Raw genomic sequence first — 23,802 nt, 5'->3', positions numbered from 1 at the left:
ATGTTAAGGAGGTAGAGAAACTATGGTTTCGCTAGCATTAGCTTAATATAGACAGAGAAACTACATTTTTTGGTTAAACAATAGATTTTTAGATTAGCCATCAACGAAGTTCGAAACCACGCTATTATGCAAGGATTCAACACATTTTCATCAGTGATCTTTACTAATTTAGTGTGAATTAGTACTTTATATTAAAAATAATCAAAAAGAGGCCTTCCAACACATGCGGATCCCGGCCCAGTAGTTTCCGGAAGCCCAAATAGAAAATCTTCGGACCAAAAACTTAGCACCGACCCTGAAATCACATGCAAGTCCTACAAAACCACATGAGAGAAAGAGGTCTCCACGCACAATAAAATCCCTTGGGTTCCCACTTGAATCAAAAAATTAAACCCTTCGTATCCAAAATTTTCCCAGTAAATCTCTGCAATACCACATTTTATATACACAAGCAATTCGAAAAGCACAAAAATTAAAATCACCCATTTATTTCTCTCTCTCTCTCTCTCTCTCTCTCTAGGTTCTGCTTCTGCGTATCTTTGCCTCCCGGTAAGTCCAAATCCTTGTATTCCCAGTTTTGAATTCGGGATTTTGCAATTTCAGTTTGATATACTTAGATTCTGAGTAATATTTTGGGATTTCATATGTAATTTCATATTTTTTGTGATATTTTGATTCATTTTTCTTGGTGGCTCATATGGCTTGTTTGTGGTTTTTTTATTTCGATTTGCTTTGTTTTTATTTTCTCTGGATTTGATTGAATTTGCTATATAGGGTTTTGTTTTTGGAAAGTTGTGGGAAAGTAGGGTTTTAGCTGTTAACTCCCTGTTTGGTGGCTGAGGAAATTGTCGGTAGCTAAAAGAGTGCCAAGAAATGATAGAGATTTTTTTTTAATTCGATGTTGTTATTAGCTAGGATTTATGGTATTTTAATAAACTGTTATTTTCAACCTAGGTTTTGGAATTATTTATTATTTGGGAACGAACCAAAAAATTGATTAGTACCAAATTAACTGTATTTTTTTTTTCTTTTAAATTTTACTCTTGAGTAGAGTACCTTACGGGCAGTTAAATGGAGTTTTGGGGACTTTTTGTTTAGCATTCTCGCACCGTTGTTGCTATAAGAATTTGTGGATGTATTCGATTCATTTGATGTTTTGTTGCGTTTTCCAAATTTCAAATTCCGACGTTTCAGTTGAGGGGTTTGGCTTGATATCTTAATATATGTGCACTTGTATTCTGTTCTGACATATGTTTTCGGGTTCAGTTATTAGCTTTCAGTTTGTTTCGTCCATTGCCTGTATGCATATGATAAAACAATTTTGGATAAGAAAAATGTATTGTTTTGTAATCACATATGTTTAATGTCTTTTGCTTCAAGTTATATGCGAAGGGGAGAAAAGTCGCTTCTCCGTTATTAAGTTATTGGAAAAAATTATAAAACATTATATCCCAAGCTGTCACGAGCTCTGTTGTTCTGATATGAATTTCTTTTGTAGCTGATTGCCCTCTTATATGGAGTCCACTGTTGGTGGAACTCTGTTATGAAAAGATTCTGGTGTTCTGTTGATAAATGTGGTTGACTCTTCAGATGACATGGAATTTTCTTTCCTTTGTTTGTCACTCCTTATAATCGGAGCTTTCTTTGATTAGACACGGTGTATTGCAATTCTTGGCAGTTTTACTCAATGCTGTTAGTTCGTTCAAATAAATTTACCCGTTTAGTTTTATCTGCATTTGGTAGTAAATGATCTATGAGTTTAGTAACTTTGGTTTTCTGTTCATCTGGGTTCTGTGAACAAGTATAATTTATGATGATTTGCAGATATTGGCTTCCCAAATACTCGTTATCCTGGTTCGTTAATCCTATTTTCTTAATTCATTTGTCAATGGCTGATTCGGGAAATGGCCTTCCACTTAATAAGAAGCGAGCTGCTGGGAGGGAACTCTCTCGGGATAACCCAGGCCTTGATGACGAGGACGATGCTTCTGAACCAGAGACAGGAACTTTCAAGAGGGCCAGTGAGGAGGTGCTGGCAACCAGAAGAATTGTCAAGGTTCGTCGCCAGCAGACTACATCGGCCCCCACTTCTAATACTTCCAATCCTTTTGCTAGTATACGCTTGGTTCCTCCAACAGAAGAAAGTCCAGCCCCTGCTGAAGGTGCAGCTAGCTCACCACATGCCTGTGAGACACGAGTTTTAGATGAGGATAATAAGCAGCCAGAAAGTAAGGTCGAACAGGCTGGTCAAGTTGGGGATGACTCTGCAGCAGATAAGGAGAACGTTGTGAAGGAGAACAATGAAATTTCCAGTGAGGCAACGGAACCTGAACCAGATGTGGGTGAAAATAAGACAAATGGGGGTGAGACAGTAAATGAGGAAGAGGAAAAGGCTGAAATTGAAGATAAGAAAGATAATGAAGATAACAAAGATAACAAAAGCGAAAATGTAGATCCAAGCCCAGAAGGTAACTCGTTGAGCTCATTCCAACAGCTTTCGAGTAGCCAAAATGCCTTCACAAATATCTCTGGAACTGGGTTCTCCACATCCAGTTTTTCATTTGGGCTTATTTCAAAGGATGGGCCCACATTGGGTACTGGCTCTGGTTCACTTTTTGGATCAAATATCGATCAGCCTTCTGGTTTTGGTCTCTCGAGTAATGGAAGTTCTTCACTCTTTGGCACATCAGGCCTCTCGATCGTACCCAAGAGTGATGGTGCTGCCTTCCCGCAAATGCAAGAGGTTGCAGTTGAGACTGGGGAAGAAAATGAGAAAGTGGTTTTCACTGCTGATGCTGCGTTGTTTGAGTTTATTGATGGAGGCTGGAAGGAACGCGGAAAGGGAGATCTGAAAGTTAATGTATCTGAATCTGAGAAAGCCAGACTTGTTATGAGACTCAAGGGAATTAGAAAGGTAATTCTGAATGCAAGCCTTTACCCAGACATGAAGCTCGCGAACATGGAGAAGAAAGGTGTTACATTTGCCTGCATGAACAGCATCGATGAAAAGAAGGATGGGCTTTCCACCTTTGCTTTGAAGTTCAAGGATGGTTCCGTAGTCGAGGAATTTCGCGCTGCTGTTACAGCACATAAAGATAAAGGAAAGGCACCTACAGCCATGAAGACTCCAGAAAATTCTCCCAAGGCATCAGATGATTGAAAAGGTAGCTTAATGTCAATGCTTGCTGAGTTTCATTTCCTGTCGTGACTTTGCCCTGTTGTTGTCCTTGCCCCATTTTGGGAAGAAAGCGAAGTTGTTTTAGAGTCCGGCGGTTCCGAAGCCCTTTTGTAGCAGAGTTATAGAGTCCTGCCCATTTTGTTGTAGTTTTAATTTCAGTCTAGTATTCGGAAGACCCGTATTAACACATTCTGGATAAACTTAAGACAGACTGTGTTAAGCTCTTTGGGGCGTTGAATGCTCGACAGAGTTTTATAGTTGGTTGGTCCCTTCATATGTAATGTGCTAAAACTGCTATGTCTGTGAGATACCCTTACCGTTTTACCTTGTGCTATTGGAGATCTATGATCACTCCTACCACCCTCCTTTCTCTTGATCCACTCTTTCATTTTCCTTTCTAGTGCTTCTCTTTTTTATAATTATAGTCTCGTTGGTTTGGTCACCCGTTGGCCAAGGAACACGTGATCGTTCATTATTAAATTTGATCTAACAATAAAGAATAAAATGTATATGCATTATTTTAATCTCAACACTTGATATCTAATTCAAAGGTAGATTGTCATAAATCCTTAATAGTTAGGTGACTAAGAGAACGTGAGTCTAGTTTGTAACTAAAAGACGCTAGGCGCTAGTCAGGCGGCGGGCTAGGGCCTAGCGTCTAGGTTGGTAAACGGGGTCTAGGCGGACTAGATGAATTTAAGTAAATTTTTTATAGTTTGTTTAATAAAGTGTCTACTTATACTTAGACTTGACAATTTCTTACATGACCCGTTAACATAACATGTAAACGACATGAAAATAACGGGTTTCGGGTCAACACGATAATAACCCGTTAATAACGGGTCATTCATAGGTTTATACGAGAGTGACACGCGGATAAACTGTTTCGACACGATAAGAAAAAAGTTATTTTGATGATTGTAATTTTTTAAACTACTAAAAAAAACTTACTATAAAATACAATAGATATAATGAATATGTATATATTGTTTATTAATTATTATTCTATATAAATTTTAAAATTTAAATTTTATTTATTTATTTAATTTTATAGTATATTATAGGCAAAGATTGAGATTAAAAATCATAAAACATATTAAAAATAAAAATATCAAGTAATTTAAAAATATTAAAAAAATTATAATAATTAATTTACATGTATGAAAAATATGAAAAAAAAAAAAAATGCAAACGCTTGTAGTCGCATCCTCTACGCTTTGAGGATGGGTATATGATCATTTGAATTTTTTAAACCATACAAACTCTCATGAATAGTATGTTTAAGGGAGTTCATGAATAAACAAAATTCCTAATCATTAATGTGTAAGTCTGGAAGATGTGAAAACATAATAAACGTTCATAATTGCATCATCAACGCTTAGATGATGGGTCCGTGGTCGTTTAGATTTTTAAAACCCTCCAAATCTCACGAACATTGTTTTTTATTTGAGTGCAAAATTAATAATAATTGTTGTAGAAGTGTGAAAAATGTAATCACTCGTAATGAAAAGCTTTACAACTTTCGTGAAAGCGTCAACTCCGATATTTAGTATGTATATACTAATTTAGTATTATGTTTTACATTTTTTTGGGTCAAATTATGTTTTTCATTTTCAATTTTATTGGTTTAAAATATATTTTCTTAACGAGTCGGGTCGGGTCATATTACCTGATAATATTAATGGGTTGATTTCTAGTCGGGTCATATTACTCATTTACTTTAACGGGTATTACACGACACGACCCGTTAAGCTATCGGGTATGATACGAAAACGACACGGGCCTGAGAAACATGACACAAATGCCGGGTCTTTTCACATCTCGGCCCGAGCTCCCACAACATACTGGGTTCAACTCCACCGTAGCACGATACTGTATGTTTTGGGCCCCGATCATGCCCTCACGGTTGTGTTTATGTGAACCATGATTGGCTTGATCCCTGTTTAGGATATGTAGGCAGTCTAACGATACATTAGATGCAGACATACAAAAAAATGAGATTAAATAATCGAGATAAAAGCCTTGTTTGGGGAACTGAGCAATGTGAAGGAAGTTGATGTAAAGGTGAGATTTAACCTTATGTTTTTGGTGGTTAAATGTTGGTTATAAATCAATGTGTGAAGAATCACGAAATCAAAGCAGGGAAACATAAGTAATGTTAGTTAATTAAACTAGTGTCTAGTTGGGTTTATTACTGATAATTATTCCTGAAAATAAATAGTTTGGATAGGTGGTTTCGACTTGTAGGTGACCCGCGATTATTCGCATAGTCTTCATGTGATCGTAGCACTTAAGCGTATTTATTTACACCCAGTCCTGTCGTATAGACCACTTTAGGTGCTTTCGACTCGTGTGCAAGTATATTTGTTCAGATGTGGATTTCAGCCATACAGGTCACGTTAGGTGACTCTGGCTAGATGGATGAGCTCTAGATTTAGCCGTACATATCACGTTAAGTGACTCTGGATGACATATCATTTGCATTGATTTATATCATCTGGCTTACATATTTTTATGCTGAGATATTCGACATGGCATATTTGTGAATTTTGTTATTCTGAGCATGGTTGTGGTATATATATTATTTTTTGGGAAATTATACAGGTTTTACGGCGAGGGGTTAGAACTTTGAGAAATGAAATGATTTTGAAAAGCTTTGTTTTTGCCCACTCACACTTTCTGTTTTGCGCCCCTCCAGGTTCTATTTAGGAGTGCTTTTTGGTGCCTTGCGAGGAATCTATGGCAGCTCTGACAGATTATCACCATTGTATGGTCACCTTTAGGTATTGTATAATTAGTTTTCGTCCTGCTGGACTGCACTTATGCTTTGGCTGTGAATTCACACTTATTTCATCTTGCACTTGTTCTTATTTAGTGCTTTAGTTAGTTTGGTTTTTATTTATTCGTATTTTTATATTATTTTTGGTTTCGCACTGTACACATGGCTACGTCACCCCGGCCAGCACGCCTTGATTTCGGTCGGGGTGTGTCAGGTCTACTTATACTTAAAATATATATAATTTCATTATAAACTACAAAATAGAATGACAAATATATAATGAAGTATTGGAACATAATGAAAATATAATGTGTGTTTGTTTAAGTATACAACAAATTTCTTACAATTTTATTGAAAAAATAAAATGGAAAATGAAAGTGATCTATTTTTTGTCAAAATAAGTTGCGACCTAGGCGGGTATGAGCGGGCTAGGTGGGTGCCTCAATAGGTCTAAACACCATTTCTTAATTTTTAAACGATCTAAGCATTAATCGGGACGGTGGCCAGCCGTCTAGCGTTTAGACGGATCCTAGATGGTGCTAGGCGAAAACTTTTAGAACAATAATCATGGAAGACGCGCATTCAAATAAATCTTGCAAATGGTAGATTCGTTGTAAAGGCATCACAAGCAAAGACCACACCGCCTTATGATGATCTTGCAGTCACTGATAGTTATCTCCAATAAAGATCAAGCTTCTTTCTTATTGTCCTTTGTCATGTGCACAAACTTCAAGAAACATAAAAACCATCACCTAAGCTCTGAACAACTGCCACTCAAAAGATCAGAGAAACTATTTACTAATAGAATTATGATTTTTAATTTTAACGAAAACCCCACGGTACTGTTCACTTTAATGAAAAACCACATTTTTACACTAAAAAGTCAATCCAGGTACTATTTACTTTACCCTTTATTTTGTCCTTATCATTAAAACTCAAAGTTTTCAAGCCATTTTCATTAGTTTTCTTTTTCTTGTTTTTTGTTTTGTTTTAAAACGGTTGTTGGTGAGGCATGGTCAAATCTGAAAAGTTAAACCTTTTTAATTAGTGCATTAAAAATATTTTTTAACATGTAAGAGGCGAAACACGTGATACAATGATATGAGAAACAAAGTAGCGCATTATCTATATGTCGCTTTGCTGTATTTTAAGATGTTCTCACTTGATTCGAAGAGTCTCCTGATTTCATTTGTGCTGTGTGTCGGGGGAAATAGGAGGACGCTTTATCGAGAGGTTAATTGGTTCTTTTTAATCGCTTTGAGCGGAAAGAACATAAGCTACTTTGGCAAGGTTGTCTTCAATCTTCTAATCTGCTTGACTTCAATCTTCTAATGCTTTGCTGATGTAAGAAAGGCACAATATGTTTGATGTTGACTTTTTTTTAATGCATCATGTCTTGGTTTGGTCGATAAAATGTAGCATTGTCTTTACAGATTGTCATTGGAACTCAATGATGGATAAAAAATCGTAGGTATTTCGATTTTGCTCAACAAGAGCTCTCAACCATATCTCTTACGCATGGCGTAGTAAGGTGCAGTGAGCTTGAAATGATTCGAAGATTTTGCAACTAAGACCTATATTGTGGACATCCAAGATATTGTAGTATCCCTAACAGTAAAAACATAACCATTTGGGAATGTGCCTTGTGCATGTTTGATAAGTAATCATCATCAGCATAACAAGCAAGGCAAGCATCATTCTGAAGATCAGAAGGGTTGGATCCTCTCAGGATGTGTATGGATAAGCCTAAATCCATAGTACCTTCAGGGTAGTAAAAAAATTTAGTGGTTCGTTTAGGCGCAGTGATGTATCTTGTCAATAGATCAACAACGAAGGACATGTCTTGTTGATGCAATGAGCTAAGTACAACAAAGCGCAAAGTTGAACTTACATATGAAACTTCGGGTTCCATAACTTTTTCAAAGGTCTCCTTTGTATCTAGCGTGGATGATCATGGGTATATTAAGAAGGTAACACCTTTGGGGTGTAGTTCAATTGATGAACCAGAATACCGTTTGAACAATGAACTTCAGGTCAAGGCATAAATGAGTTTTCTCATGAACCTTTATCTCAAATTTCGTCTTCAGGTGCGGGGCAGATTTCTCAAGCTCTTCCGAAATTTTAGTGAAATTTATGTCATCTAGACAAAAAATATAGCAATTCAGAATACTTCTTAATTTAACACGCAAGGACATAGTTTATTATTATATCCCTGACTAATCAAATGATCAATTAGATAGGGTATACCACATCTGCCAACCCAGTAAAGATCCCTCAGGCTACTAGGCTTTTAGGCAACGAAAGAGTTGATTCGACCGAGTCTTTATGAAAATAGGACCATGTTAGGATTAAGATCAGATATGGATAAGTTTCTAAAAGATGCTAGCCAGCCACTAGTCGGGCGGCAAGCTGGGGCCTGACACTTAGGCGGCTAAGCGGGGGCCTAGACGGATTTAGTTAAATTTATTATATAACATATAAATAGGTGTCTACTTACACTCTAAAAAAATATATTTGTATTGAGAATTTAGAAAAGTTAAAACTTAAGCCATTATGGTATTGGCATTGTCACAGATTAATGCAGCACAAATAAGAAAAATCAAAAACCAAATTCTAAAATTCAATACTTCGTAATCTAAAATTGACAACATCTTTCATGATAGATTAATCAATGATTCAATGAATCAATATATGTAAATAGGATCGTGCGGAAAGACATGGAGAAGAGAAATACGAAAAGGCGAGAGAAATAATATGGGGTTGGCTACCCAGAAAACCCTTTAACTTAATTTTTTTTTTTTTTAAAAAAAAAAAAAAAAAAAAAAAAGGAACCTTAAATCTCAACCACCTAGCCACACCTAAGTCGCCTAGACCACCTACCCCCTAACCCATTGTTCTTCAGCTTTTGGCTTAAATCGATTCGGTCCTCCACTGTCCAACGCCTAGGCGGCCGTCTAGGTCGATTTTAGAATAGTGGATATGGACCAGATGAGTCTAGGCAAATTGAAATTGCCAAGGATCAGAATAAAGTAATTAAATGTTGATTGTCCCAAGGATCAAAATTCATTCTTGATTAGATAAGAAGGAATTAATCACATAATGTGTCAAGTTTAGAATCCTAGTTGGAATCAAAGAAGCCAAGACTAGATGAAGATGAGTTTAGGCTATGCAAGGAATTAAAAGGGATAAAGAAAGAATATTCAGGCAAATGATGAGTGACATGATCCCATTAGGACTCTACCTAGGCATACTTGTTTTTCACGAAGGTATCCTATATATAGAAGAGGTTTTGCAACTTGAAAATCCCTTTCAATTCAATAAGCAACTTAAACGATTTAAGTGAAACCCTCACTCTATACTGAACTTTTTCACAACCTAACCCCTCATTCGGCACATATTCAATTCGTTAGAACATCACTGGAGCCATAGAACTAATCGCTCTGGACGTACCTTTAGTTAGGTGGAACATCACTTCTAGTTCAGTTGGTTACCTATCCAAGTTTTAGTTCAGAGGAGAATCTTTGATTCCTTCGCTGAAAAAGGTCACTTCATTTGCTTCCCATCGGAGTGAAGTTTTCTATGATTGGTTACTCTCAAGTGCATTTTTTAGTTCGGCATTTAGACGGCCGAACCATGTTCATCATAAAATGATCATCTCCTTTGATTATATGTGCCCCTATAGCTTGATACCAATTCAGCTCATTTATATTCTCACAAATATAGTTGAGGTAGCCGAATGTGGTACAGGTCATCTTGAACTTCACAGTGAACTAGGCAACCTTGTCTTCAAGTTCTAAAACCCTAGGGGAAGAGATGTTCCTTCATCGGCCGTAGTCGCTCAAGTGCAGCAGCCAGCACCGCATTCGACACCACCACCACATTTATTCTACTCACCCGACCAAACTTGGTTGTGAATTAGCATGTTCTCATTGATAAGAATGATGTAGGATGATGTAGGCTTTATAATTTTTATGATCAACAAACTTATACCAATGATTTAATTAACACTCATAAATAGAAATTGGCTTTTTGGGGTTAGAGAGGGATGGAAGATTGGAGGGTAATTGAAGAAGGCTGGGATCCGTTGTGCTATTGTTAGATTATTTTGACTTTTGCCTAACCCAATGATATAATACCCTAGTAAAACACTATCATCTATAAATAATGACTACAGATTCCGGACGGGTCTGCATCCTCACATGTTATCATCTTGTCTCGACCTTAAAACCAGCTCACGGGCTATACTACTGTGGTACCACTTGTCCCCACCTTGGGTGTGTATTTTCAGAATATCGGTGAATTTAGTTTGTTTTGGAAGAAAAAAATTAATAATAAATCAAGGTATCACTCTTACGTTGGTTAGTTCAGTTGATCATTATAGTGTGTTCACTCTCCTTATGACTTTGAATCTCATCTCTCGAGTTAAAGTAATTTAAAATATCACATGTTATAAAGCATAAAAATAAAACAACTTCAAGTAAATATAATGATCCGTTTGGCCATGCCATGAATTTGGGGAAAATATATTTTAAAAGAAGTAGTTGATCATTACAAATAATGAACCCACATGGGTATTAGTAGTAGGTAAACCCGTGAACTTATATTATGTTTGGATGAGGGAAATAAACTTGGAACTTGGGTAAAAGTTAGAATTTATAAATAGACATGCATCAGTTCTTTTGTTTGGATTCATAAACATAAAAATTTAGAACTTCCGCGTGGAAAAAAACTTGGAATTTGGGACCTCCAATTCCCAAGTTTAAATTCTATGTAAATAGGTGTTTTTCCTAATTTCTGTGATTAAGAGTCTAAAAATAAAAAATTCTGTATTCAATTCCATTGTTCTTTTAAGTTAACCAAACAAGAAAATTTACAAAATCTAGAAAATAAAATCCTGTCATTTCAATTTTTGTTATTTTAAAATTCCTTAGTAATTTTAAATTTCTTCATCCAAACATAGTGTTATAGATAACACTTTTCAAATAAACAAGTCGGATCCAGACAAATTATACAAAGTGCAGGTAATCTATGGTTTTTAATTTCAATTTAGCTTCCCATAATATTTTATCAATTTATGACCCATATGCAAAAATAATACCATCAATTAACCAAACCCTAATCTTCGATGCTTCGATTTGGATCCTATTCTCCTATCCGTTCATCGTACATTGTGGGATCAGAAATCACTTCAATTTTTTTATTTAAAATTAAATACAAGCAGTACCTAACTAAAATTATGGGGGTCAGAAATCACTTCAATTTTTTATTTAAAATTAAATACAAACAGTCCCTAACTAAAATTGATCGTACAATATACGATGAACGAATAGAATATAAGAATTCCTTGGATCCTCACAAAGAAAATCAAGAAGGAATCCTCGTCCGGTCTCAGGTATTCTTGATGGTACATGTCTCTGAGCAAGAATCCACGCAGCCGCCTACCTTCTCAACCTCTACACTCAAATGAGAGCTCAAAGTAAGAAAATGAAAATAAATTACATTAAGAAAATTAAAGAAATTAAAAGGGAATTGCTTTTTTTTTTTACAATATCAAAAGATTTCTTGCACTCATCTATGAATACTTTCAAATTAAATCTGCACACATATATATAGGGGAAGGGAAAAGTTGTTTCTAAAGAATTGTTGTATATAATTGTATGTTTATTTTCTTTACATGCTAAATTAAATAATAACAAAAATTGACACATAATTATATATTATTGATTGTGGAGAAGAAAGTATTCGTAGTGAGGGCTTCGAATATTAAATATTGGTACCTGGGTTTTCTTTAGTGCTGAGATTGGAACACAAGGAAGAAGCACATCCAAGTTTGCAGAAGTAGACATTGTCTTTGTGGATATTGCTATGATCTAAAGGAGATCTACTTGGTATGATGCAATCTTTCAAGCACTGAAAACTGCAGTAGCTAACGGAGTGGTTTGGAGTGATGACACAGAGGATGAAGCAACTCTCGAAGCAGCTTTTGAAAGAAGCACTGGACTGCCCCGCCAGCATCAACATCCCCAACACTAAATAAGCCACCGGTACTGGCCTCAATCCCTTCTTATCCATCTTACTATTATTCTCTTTGCCTAGTGAAAACCAAGATATGACAAATGAAACCAAGCTACATGGCAGAGGACATGTCTTGACGCCTATTTGTAAGGATTTTTATCCCAAACAGATCCCTTTAATTGGGCAAACTCTTTATTTTGGTTCCTCAATTTCAAAATCAATCAATCTCGTCCTTAAAATTTTCCACCGCACATCAATTTGGTCCTTCCATTATAATTCCGTAATAAATTCTGTTATTATGCACATATGGACAAAAGGGGGACTCACTTCTTCAATAATATGGTTCCATGTGGAACATACAAAAATAAACTTATTAAAAATATTTTAAACAGGAATTAATAAAATTTGATATAAGTTCAATTTTTTAACGAATATTAGGAATACTTATTCTTATCAAAATAAGTCTCATCACTTGAATTAAAAATTATTTTATGTATCAATAATTATATCTTTAATGATATAATTTATTATAGAAGTAAAAGCACTTCCTAATAATCTATGTAATTATTTTTCTTTTTGTTAATTTTTTTCTCCCTGCTCCAAATCCCATCTGTATATTTTATTTCTATTATAAACTTCTTATTTAAGTGTGATTGTGTAAATCCTAATTGATTCTAGTTATTCTTCCCTATTAGGACTTGTATTCCTTCGAAGAGAAGGATTTCTTCTCTCTCTTATTACTATAAATAAAGGCACTGGGTAAAGGGAATAACACATCCTCTACACAACCCTACAAACACATCTCTCTCTATATTCTCTCTGTGCTGCCACCCCCTTACCTTGTCAGTTAAATATAGGCAACAACAAATTACTAACACGCTCCTATTGCTGCACCTAGGAATCTGACGTGCAAATTTTTCTGCATCAAACTAGTTCACCAATATCATCACGCGATTAGGTTCTTTCAAAACAACGTTTTTTTTATCTCGATATTTTTGCAGCCCTGATAGCCTGAACATTCACCATAATGCATGACCCAACTTTACGTTTTTCAAATTTTAGATTCTACATAAATTGTGTATGCATTATATCCAAGATTGTTGAATTATGTGAATTTGATATTGCCATGAATTGCATCAAATATATGTCTATGCATTAAATTATTTATTTTAGGGTTTGTCCAAATCAAACCCAAGCTCATGCGAGCCCTTTTAGCTGCGATGCATTGAAGCAAAACCCTATGCTTCATTTGAGACGACGCCATTTTGGCATCGAACCCATGAGCCCAACCGCCACTTGTAGTTGGCTATAGCCTTATGGTCGTCCTTGGGACACCACGACCTGCAGTCGTGTTTTTGGGACCCAACCATCATCGGAGACAATTATTTTCTCGAAAAATCCGACAACCAACTTTTTGAAGGATTCTTTGAATCCTCACGGTTTCCCAGACCTTTCCCTTGACGTCAAAACTTAGGTCTCCGTCCAAAACTAGGGTTCCAATTGAACCCTCGTGCATTGTTATACCGTGACTGACCGACAGAAGTTTCCTAAAGCGACACTTGAGATTTTTCTGGTTCGAAATCCCACACCCAGTGCCGCTAGGGTGTCCTAGGTTTTCTAGACCCGAGCTCTAGTGGGCCTCGGACCCTCGAGCTTGCATCGCACAACACCCTCTTTTAGGTTACTGGTTGTCTTTGCCGACACAGCCTAACTCCAAACAGCCTATTAGGTTGAATTGGACCCTCGACCCATGAACACACCAGCCCAATTAGGCTTTGGTGTCCCCGTGCACAACGCCACACACAATCCCAGCTTGCTGCTGGAGAATCGATACACCACACCGCGTCACACCTAATCCACATCCATCTGGGCCTCAGGTATATTGGGCACACTGCCTATATCTACTTAACCTAGCCCAATTCTTGAGTCTGGGCTGCAAGTTTAAACGTTCTTAGCCCACCCGTGGGCTTTGGTCCAAATTTTTGGGCCTCGAGTGTTAATTGCCTATTTTTTAGGTACTTTTGGGTTTTATAATTTTCACCCACACTTTAAATTTGGCCCAAAATTCAAAATAATTAATTCAATTATAATTATAGACCTGAAGTTTTATTTGCATATTTTCTTGTTCCATATTTCTGTGTGTGTGTGTGTGTATATATATATATGTATGTGTGTGTGTGTGTGTGTGTGTGTGCGTGTTAGTCTGCAAGAGCATATGAACCTGAAGTTCATAATTATTTCGAAACCTGAAGTTTCTAGAAATATGCCTTGTTTGAAAACCTGAAGTTTTCCTTAAAAACATCACCCATGAAAACCGAAAGTTTTTCATGCAAATTTAAATCAATACATGTCTATTAGAACTTGAATGTTCTACTCCTATGTGAATGGTTTGATTTTTTTTTTTTTTTATCCATTACATTAACCACTTCTTGTAGGTCTTCGGAAGAAACTACCTTAAGTGGGTCCAAGATGTGAAATTCCACATAACTACAAAAAATTTGAGTCCAACCATTGAAGATGAGATGGACAACCCGGTTGACGAAGCTGAGAAAGCCATTGCAATGATCTTCATTTGAATACACATGCATGATGCACTGCAAACCGAGTACCTTGTTGAAGAAGATTCACGAGCACTCTAGGTCACTTTGGCTGATCACCAAAAGGACTTCTCTTACCTGAAGCAAGACATGACTGGCAACATATGCGATTCCAAGACTTCTAAGTATGTGAATGAACATAATTCTAATGTTTGTCAAATCCGATCACTTCTCAAGTTATGTAACGAGACCTTGACCGAAGAGGATCTCCTAAAGAAGACCTGTTCAACCTTCTCTGCTACTAATATTGTCTTGCAACAACAATATAAGGCTCATAAGTTCACTAAGTTTTCGGATTTGATCTTTTTTTTTTACTTCTCGCTGAAAAGCAGAATCAGCTGTTGATGAAAAATCATCAAGCTTGACCTACTGGGACGACTGTTGTGCTTGAAGCACATTATAGCACAAACAAACGCCTAAAATGTCAAAATACAAGTGGTAGGGGCGGCCAGAAGCCACCTCGTCAAGGTCAACAGAGCCAAGGCCTATCCAAGAGAGGAAACCAAACCCATAAGTGCCCTAACCTTGCTCCCAAGGCTCCAAACTTCAAGAATAAAGGCAAAGCATCTGAAACCATAGATGCAAACATGTGTTATCGTTGTGGTTCAATTGACCATTGGTCCCGTGTTTGCTGAGCTCCTCAGAAGGTTGTAACTGAATATCATTCCCGTCGTAAGGAGTTTGAATCAAACTTTGTGCAAGTGGATGAACCGGAGAATACCAAGATGGAGGTTTCTGACTTTTAAGAGGCTATTAGCCCTATGGAAGATTAGAATCATAGACATAAACTATTTTCTAGTTGAAATTTAGACAATGGGGCCGAATTCCACATAGTGGCCGAACCTCCTTGTTTTTGGTTTAATTTTTGAACAATTTTTCCTTTATGTTTGGATTATTTGTTGGTGATTCGTTTTTAGATATTAAGTTTTTAATTAATTACCATCCTTGAATACTTAAATTATTTTAAATGGATATTCATTTTTAGAACTTTTATGCATGTGACCTATTCAAATTAATTTTTATTCTAGGTATGACTAGTGGGAAAGTTAGTTGTCTAGCAGATAGTGCAATCATGCACACCGTTTTTTGTGAACACATCTATTTCACTAACTTTATACCTAAGAATGCACCTCTCACAACCCTCTTAGGCTTATCCAACTTGATTGAAGGATACAATAAGACACGTATAATGTTGTTCAATGGTAAAATTTTGACCATGGATAAGACACTTTATTCTCCACGTTCCGGAAGAACGTTGTTAAGTTTCAAGGACATTAGAGATAATAATTACCACGCTAAAACCTATGTAGACAATGGAGTTGAATTTCTATGCATAACTTCCTACGAATATGGCCAGAAGCGTATTTTAGAGAAAATTGAGCGTATGCTAAGTGGTCTATATACTACGGCCATAGGCCCTATAGAAAGCCACTATATGGCTAGCCCTACCTCTGGGACCATGCACAAAATTACACTTTGGCATGATCATTTGGGACACCTTGAATGAACAGCAATGAGCCGTATCCTCAAATCATCACACGGGCATCCACTAACCCGAAATTTAGGTTCGATTCAAGGAATCACATGTCAAACCTGCTCCATGGGAAAACTTATTATTAAACCTTCTTATGAAAATATTCATTTGAATCCTCCTATTTTTCTACAAAGGATTCAAGGGGACATTTGTGGACCAATTCACCCTTCCTGCGGACCATTTAGATATTTTATGGTTTTGGTTGACGCTTCCGCACGTTGGTCATAAGTGTGCTTGTTGTCCACTAGGAACGCTGCATTCTCCAAATTGTTGGCTTAGGTTATCAAGCTCAGGGCTCACCACCCTAATTATCCAATCAAATCTATTCGATTGGATAATGCTGAATAATTCACATCTAAAACTTTTGATGACTATTGCATGTCGATTGGGTTGAAGTTGAACATCTAGTACCCCATGTTCATACCTAGAACGGCTTGGCAGAGGCATTCATTAAGTGCTTACAAATGATTGCTTGATCGTTGGTCATACGTACTGTGGAGCCAAAAATAATCACAAAGTGACACGTTGATTTTTGGATAGAAGAGGACAAAGATACCCTTGAGGCATATCAGGATTCCTACGCGCGAGCAGCGGGTAATCATTCCTCAACCAAGTCAAAAGTGCCCAAAATAGGTAACAAATTCAAAACTATTTCATCAACCCTCATCCTATATTCTCCAGAAGGTAATTATTTCATAACCCCCAAAACATTTTTTTTAAATTATATTAATTAGTCAATTAATGGATTTATTACCTAATTATCTATTAATGGCTTATTAACTACAAATTACACCCAAAAAAATACCACAAATGGTAGGTCCCTATTCTTCTAATAGGTCCGGCCATATCCCCATAAATAGCTCTCCATTCTCTCCAAAATCTACTTCCAAGTCTCTTGCAAAACTCTACAAAATTCTCCAAACACTATTCCCTCAAAATTCTAACTTTGGCATCGGAGGTGCTTCGGCCAAAGTCCCCCCTTCGTAAATTCATTGTGGGCGCGTGAGGCTTTTGGGCCTTGACCAAAGGTGTGATTTGTTTTGTAGGTGCAATCTTGTCCAAGAAGGAGAAGGTGGAAATTTGCAACCACAAATTGGTCTTTTCATTAAGAGTTGAGTCCTACACTTATAGAACACTATTCCATCCAAGGTTTTCTATTTTCTTGTCCATTTGTAGATTTTTGTATGTTCTTATTCTTAGAATTTTTTTTTTTTGCAAAAATTCTTTGATAAAATGTAAAAGAGAAGTACAATGGTTAGAAATTTAGAAAATTCAACAAATGAAAATTTCAACACTCAAGAGATAGGACCATGGCGATCCACGAGGCTAAATGTGACAATAGGTGGAGTGGGACCACCACCACGAGTTTCCACCACGGGAACTACCGCGGTGGCTACCAAGGTAGCCACCCACAGCGAGGTCCATAGTGTCACAACCACAGCCCGAGTCGTGCCATCCAAGGCGGCTCACGGCACTAAGGCCACGGCCCAAGCCATGTCACTCCACGCCCAACATGAGCCCAACGAGTTGTCAAGTCGAGCCTAAGCCTCGCACCCACGTGCATAATATGCTGAGCACCCCACTCTCGTGGCCTAGCCTGCTCCCACCGAGTAGCCCACTTTCATGGCCCAACCTGCTCTCGTGGCCTAGCCCACTCTCGTGGCTCAACCAGCTCCCGTGGCCTAGCCTGCTCTCGCTGAGTAGCCCACTCTCATGGCCTAGCCTGTTCTCGTCGAGTAGCCTATTCTAGTGGCCTAGCTGCTCCTGCGGTATTCCAAGCAGCCCAAATTGGCCCAAGACTATCTCAACCATTCGGACCAACCATCGAGCCGAGGGTATTTTCAATACGTTTCTCCACAGATTTGACATTTCCCAATTCAAATCTCATGCCCAGAGCCTACCAAACTTCCACTGCTCAATGAGATATATTCTTTCCAAGCTCTTCCAATCCAAATGGCGAACAACACTTGTCTCAACAAGTCATAGAGTTGACGAGCGCCCTTGCACAACAGACAACCTTGGTGAATCAACTCTTGCAACATACCGAGATCCAACGTGCCCCGGATGAGGTGTCCCGAAGAAAGACAAAGGCAGACGAACCTCTCAACCAGCATCCCAGCAAGCAGCCACTTGACCAGTCACGAACCGAGTGTTCTAACGGAGTACACTCCTTACTGGACCTCTGAGATAGCGTATATTCCGGTCTTAGTGCATGAAGGAGCGTGTACTTTCAGTTAGGCTCACGGACAAACATGCACTCACGGTTGGTGCCATACTCTGATAATCAACATGAGCAACCTTTTAGGCGAAGTGTTCATTCACGGTAAGGCCTGCAAGGAGCATCCTCCACCTTACATCGGAGTAGGCATCATAGTGGACCGAGAGAAGCAGTCTCTCAATCTGTTTCAAGTTCAACCAATAACTTGCGAGTTACCCGTTTACCTACTAGGAACATACCACACCCATTGCAGCCATGACATAGATGAGTTGAACACATGGAAGAGCATCCTAGACCAGCAGGTCACGACTGGGGGCATCCAAGAGCTCTGCCACCCCCAACAAAGGCAAATTTAGGAAGAAGTAGAAAGACTCCTGACTGAGGATTGGCAATTTCTTGTGCAACGAAGCTATTGACAAGGTGCTTCGATGAGACATAACCAACTTAAGCGAGTCATCTTTCAATGACAAGATCGAGCAAACGGGACTACCCTATATAGATTGCTGGATATAAAGATTACTTATGTTTCGACAAATGTAGCAGCTCAGCCTAATGGCACGACGGGGGTAAGACAAGTACCAGAAGGACATAGCAGCCCAACTACCAAGAACCGAGGGCAGGCTAAGGATTATTTTGATTATCCCAGCAGTCCGGCTTTCCTCAGTTGCACTCACGACAATGATTTCCATGGTTTCCAGTGTGAGAGGATAAACTAATTGCTCTCCAATGTAAGAAGGTAAACTAATTCCCTGACACCCAAAAGGGTCTGCTCTCCAATGCGAAAGGATAAACTAATTGCTCTCCAGTGCGATAGGGTACACCAATTCCCCAACGCCCAAAAGGGTCTGCTCTCCAGTGCGAGAGGATAAACTAATTGCTCTCCATTGCGAAAGGGTAAACTAATTCCCCGACACCCGAAAGGGTCTGCTCTCCAATGCGAGAGGATAAACTAATTGTTTTCCAGTGCAAGAGGGTATTCCCCGACACCCAAAAGGGTTTGCTCTCCAGTGCGAGAGGATAAACTAATTGTTTTCTAGTGCGAGAGGGTAAATCAATTCCCCGACACCCATATGGGTCTGCTCTCCAACGCGAGAGGATAAACTAATTACTCTCTAGTGAGAAAGGGTAAACTAATTCCCTGACACCTATATGGGTTTGCTCTCTAGTACGTGAGGATAAACTAATTGCTCTCTAGTGCGAGAGGGTAAACTAAATCCCCGACAACCATTTGGGTAAGCTCTCTAGTGCAAGAAGGCCACATAGCTCAAAAGATCGAATGCTTGAAGATTAACTAGGCAACAAATGGTTAGGGGGCAGCATCCACTTTTACACTTAACAGTTCGCTCATCTGACACTTTATCTTGAGCAACTCCGATCTTGGCAGCTCCATCCTTGACTGTTCCATTTACGGCAGCTGAGAAATCAAACTCAAGTAGTTTCCTCATTTTTAGCAAGCAGCCCAGATGTGGCAACCCAAGCCGTTGCCCATACCACGTCACTTCCTTGGTCCATGTCGAGCCAATCCTTGGCTTCAATTAATCCGAGCAGCACAAGCAATGACCCATGCCAAATTACTTCTTTGGCCCATGCCAAGCCGACTCCTGGCCCCTGCCAACTAACGTGTCGCACCACCCTGATGGCTGCCCCGCGACAACACTATGCACGAAGAAGACAAGAAAAATGAAATTTTTCTTACATCAGTGTGGCATGGAGAAAATGAAGAAAGCAACGAAAGACGGTCCTTTGCACGGGCAAGATGTAGAAGATTGCTAGAGGAGGGGGAACAAATATCCTCTAAGCTTTCTCTCTCTTTCTTTCTTTCTCTCTCTCTCTCTCTCTCTCTCTCTCTTGTAGGGTAGAATAAATTGCTCTTCAAAGTTGATTTAATAACCCACTTAAGGTGGACTTAAATAGGCTTTGAAAGAAATTTATTTCCCTTTCCTAGAAGGATCTAATTTCCTATTAAAGAGGGAATCTACATCAAAATAGGAAGTAGTCCAAAGTTTCCTAAAGCAAGAAAATCTCTACACCTGTTGCCCTTTTTTCTGCGAGCAGCCCGCCCAACAGGTGTAGGGGCATTTGTGGAGCCAAAAATAATCAGAAGGTGACACATGGATTTTTGGATATAAGAGGACAAAAATACCCTTGAGGCATACCGGGATTCCTACGCGTGAGCAGCAGGCAATCATCCCTCAACCAAGTCAAAAGTGCCCAAAATAGGTAACAAATTCAAAACTATTTCATCCACCCTCATCCTATATTCTCCACAAGGTAATTATTCCATAACCCCCAAAAAATTTCTTTAAATTATGTTAATTAGTCAACTAATGGATTTATTACCTAATTAATCTATTAGTGGCTAATTAACTACAAATTACACCCAAAAAATACCACAAATGGCCGGTCCCTATTCATCGTGGGTGCGTGAGACTTTTTGGCCTTGACCAAAGGTATGATTTGTTTTGTAGGTGCAATTTTGTCCAAAAAGGAGAAGGCGGAAATTTGCATCCACACGTATCAAGCTCCCGATCGCTGCTTGAGACCATACAATATTGCACATAACCATGTTGGTTCGCTTGAGGCCTGTTACAACCCAACTATATAGCGCCCTTCAGTTGGTTACCGGATACGAACCCGACATATTGCATCTGTGCAGTATTTGTTGTGCGGTCTATGTGCCGATTTCGCCGCCCTTATGTACAAAAACAGGACCTCAGCAAAGGATGAGAATCTATGTTGGATATGATTATCCTTCAATTATTCATTATTTAGAACCTTCGACATGCAATCTGTTTACTGCTCGTTTCGTGGATTATCACTTCATGAGACAGTCTTCCCGTTGTTAGGGGGAGATAAAAACGTCAACGTTATGGATGAACGACTCGAATTATCGTGGACGACTCCCACTTTGTCTCATTTAGATCCCCGCACCACTTAGTCTGAGATTGAAGTGCAGCACATATTAGATCTTCAGAGTGTAGCTCAGAGCATGCTAGATGTTTTTAACAATCTAGCGTGAGTGACAAGATCACATATTCCAGTTGTGAATGTACCTGCAAAGATAGATGTACCAAACGTACGACTAACTTCCCTTCTGGAGGCCCGGGATGCCACTTTGGTTGATCCACGTACATTAGTAGCTAGCCAATCATTTGCCCCTACACATAAGCGTGGAAGACCTCTTGGTTCAAAGGATTCACACCCTTGGAAGAGGAAACCCATGGCACAGGTACCTAAAGAGCCTACCATGAATCCGACTGTCACTTACTTATTTTATCCAACTTATGAGAAAATTCTAGATTACATAAGCGTCTTTGAATAGACGAATCTACCTCACGAGAATCATGAGATTTCGGTCCATTATATTAGCTTAGATGATGTTTGGTGTAAAAATGAGATGATCGTTGATGCATTAGCATATGCAGTAGCTATTGAGATCATGTTACGCGATGACACTAAACCTCATTCCTTTGATAAATGTCGACGTAGAACTGATTGGTCAAACTGAAAACAAGCAATCCAAGTCAAACTCGATTCGCTTGCGAAATGTAAGGTGTTTGGATATGTAGCTCCTACTTCTTCACATATGAAGCCTGTTGGCTACAAGTGGGTTTTCGTTCAGAATCGTAATGAGAAGAACAAAATTGTATGTTACGAAGCTTATCTTATTGAGCAAGGCTTCTCACAACGCCCCGGGATTAACTATGATGAAACTTATTCACACATTATGGATGTGATTACTTTTCGCTACCTTATCAGTTTGGTAATTTCTGAAAAAATGAGTATGCAGCTGATGGACGTAGTAACTGCGTATCTCTATGGGGATTTTGATATGGAAATTTATATGAAAGTTCCCGAATGACTTATATTGACTGGATCAAATATTTCCAAACCCCGAAACATGCTTTCAATTCGGCTGAGGCATCCACTTTACAGTTTGAATCAATCCGAAAGAATGCGGTATAACCGCCTTAATGAGTATTTGACCAGTTAGAGACATGTGAACAATGAACTATACCCTTGTGTGTTCATTAAGAAGTTACATTCCAATTTTGCGATAGTTGCAATATACGTTGATGACATGAATCTCATCGAAACTCCTGAAGAGCTCGCGAGAATTGCCGCCTACCTGAAGTCGGAATTTGAGATGAAAGATCTAGGAAAGATTCGATATTGTGTTAGTCTCGAGATAGAGCATCGTTCGAATGGAATCTTAGTACATCAAATGAACTGCACCTATAACGTGTTGCGCCACTTTAACGAGGATAAAGCGAAGACTTCGAGTACTCATATTGTCGTTCGATTGCTAGATGCAAAATTAGATCCCTTCTGTTCGAATGAGGATGATGAAGAGATTTTAGAGCCTGAAGTTCCTTATCTAAGTGCGATAGGCGTTTTGTTGTACTTAGCTCAATGCACTAGACTCGACATCTCATTCGTTGTTAATCTTTTGGCAAGATATAGTAATGCACCAACAAGCAGACACTGGACTGGTGTTAAAGACATTTTTCGCTACCTTAAGGGTACTATGGATCTGGGCTTGTTCTATCCTTACAGATCCTTGAGTAATGCCGCACCTCCTTATCTCGAGTCGATTATCGCCTTGTTGGTTATGCCAACACAGGATACTTATCTTATCCGCACAAGGCGTGCTCTCAAACGGGTTATGTATTTACCTTGGAGGCACTGATTGGAGGTCAACTAAACAGACCTTAGTTGCCACTTCGTCTAACCATGCTAAAATTCTCGACTTACATGAAATAACTCGGGAATGTTTTTGGCTGAGAGCAGTTGTGGGCTATATTCGAAGCTCATACAATCTTTACCCCATCATTAATGTCCCGATGACAATCTATGAAGACAACAGAGAATTCATTGAACAACTTAAGAAGGGTTACATTAAATGAGACAACACCAGGCACATTGCGCTGAAGTTCTTCTTCTCACATCAACAACAAGAGCATCAAAAGATTAAAGTCATGCAAATCCGTTCACAAGACAATCTGGCCAACCTCTTCACCAAATCACTATCGAAGGCGACGTTTCAGAAGCTTGTTTAAGGAATTGGTATGTGTAAACTTTATGAGTTGTAACATTGCTAGTTCTCTTTGGAATTATGTGAAACTCAGGGGAGTATCATGAAGTATACTTGCTTGATCTTAATGTACTCTTTCTCCTATGATTAGCAGCATTTTTCCCACTGGTTTTTTGCTACCTAACGAGGTTTTGACTAGGCACCTGCCTTGGGTTGATCATATCCTTGATGACGTCTCGTAGACGTTTCATTTGATTTTGCATCACTCACGCATTTTCCCTTAGACTATGGGTTTTGTCCCTACTTGGGTTTTTACCATAGTAATAGGGTTTTTTGTGAGACTTAATTCCTTATGCAAGTTCCTACCTTATTGAGAATAGCATGTTCTCAGAATCAGTGCCGATGAGTCAACTTCCTTAACCTCTACATGGTGCTGAATCTACTTG

General features: G+C 38.5%; 2 protein-coding genes across 3 annotated transcripts; one reads left to right on the top strand and one right to left on the bottom strand.

The window, feature by feature from the left end:
- The first annotated feature begins 240 nt into the window (after positions 1-240).
- LOC103948848 (nuclear pore complex protein NUP50A) lies at positions 241-3,554 on the top strand. 2 transcript variants are annotated; one of them, XM_009359928.3, is made up of 2 exons: positions 241-549; positions 1,825-3,554. In XM_009359928.3, the coding sequence occupies exon 2, from the start codon at positions 1,889-1,891 to the stop codon at positions 3,158-3,160; it is 1,272 nt and encodes a 423-aa protein (XP_009358203.2). In that variant the 5' UTR covers positions 241-549; positions 1,825-1,888; the 3' UTR covers positions 3,161-3,554. The 2 variants fall into 2 exon arrangements, with proteins under 2 accessions (XP_009358203.2, XP_048443160.1); XM_048587203.1 differs by having other exon boundaries at positions 1,499-3,554.
- A 7,502-nt stretch (positions 3,555-11,056) lies between these two features.
- On the bottom strand, positions 11,057-12,102 carry LOC103948849 (thionin-like protein 2). The gene is made up of 2 exons (XM_009359929.3): positions 11,735-12,102; positions 11,057-11,410 (listed from the first exon to the last, which is right to left on the bottom strand). Exons 1-2 carry the CDS (start codon positions 12,027-12,029, stop codon positions 11,346-11,348), a joined length of 360 nt encoding a protein of 119 aa, XP_009358204.2. The 5' UTR covers positions 12,030-12,102; the 3' UTR covers positions 11,057-11,345.
- Positions 12,103-23,802: the final 11,700 nt, after the last annotated feature.

This window comes from the organism of the source record quoted next, unplaced genomic scaffold, assembly GCF_019419815.1.
Source record: "Pyrus x bretschneideri cultivar Hongxiangsu unplaced genomic scaffold, Pyrus_bretschneideri_v1 Contig26, whole genome shotgun sequence".
NCBI classification, from domain to species: domain Eukaryota; kingdom Viridiplantae; phylum Streptophyta; class Magnoliopsida; order Rosales; family Rosaceae; genus Pyrus; species Pyrus x bretschneideri.
The sequence above is the reverse complement of the archived record's forward strand: the minus strand, read 5'-3'. Positions and strand labels throughout refer to the sequence as shown.

Bases quoted from the DNA above. Each gene is read 5' to 3' on its own strand.
- LOC103948848 (XM_048587203.1), top strand. From the start codon at position 1,811: ATGATGATTTGCAGATATTGGCTTCCCAAATACTCGTTATCCTGGTTC.
- LOC103948849 (XM_009359929.3), bottom strand. From the start codon at position 12,029: ATGGATAAGAAGGGATTGAGGCCAGTACCGGTGGCTTATTTAGTGTTG. The intron at 11,411-11,734 runs GTACCAATATTT...ATTTGAGTGTAG, and splicing joins CAGCACTAAAGAAAACCCAG to AGGTTGAGAAGGTAGGCGGC.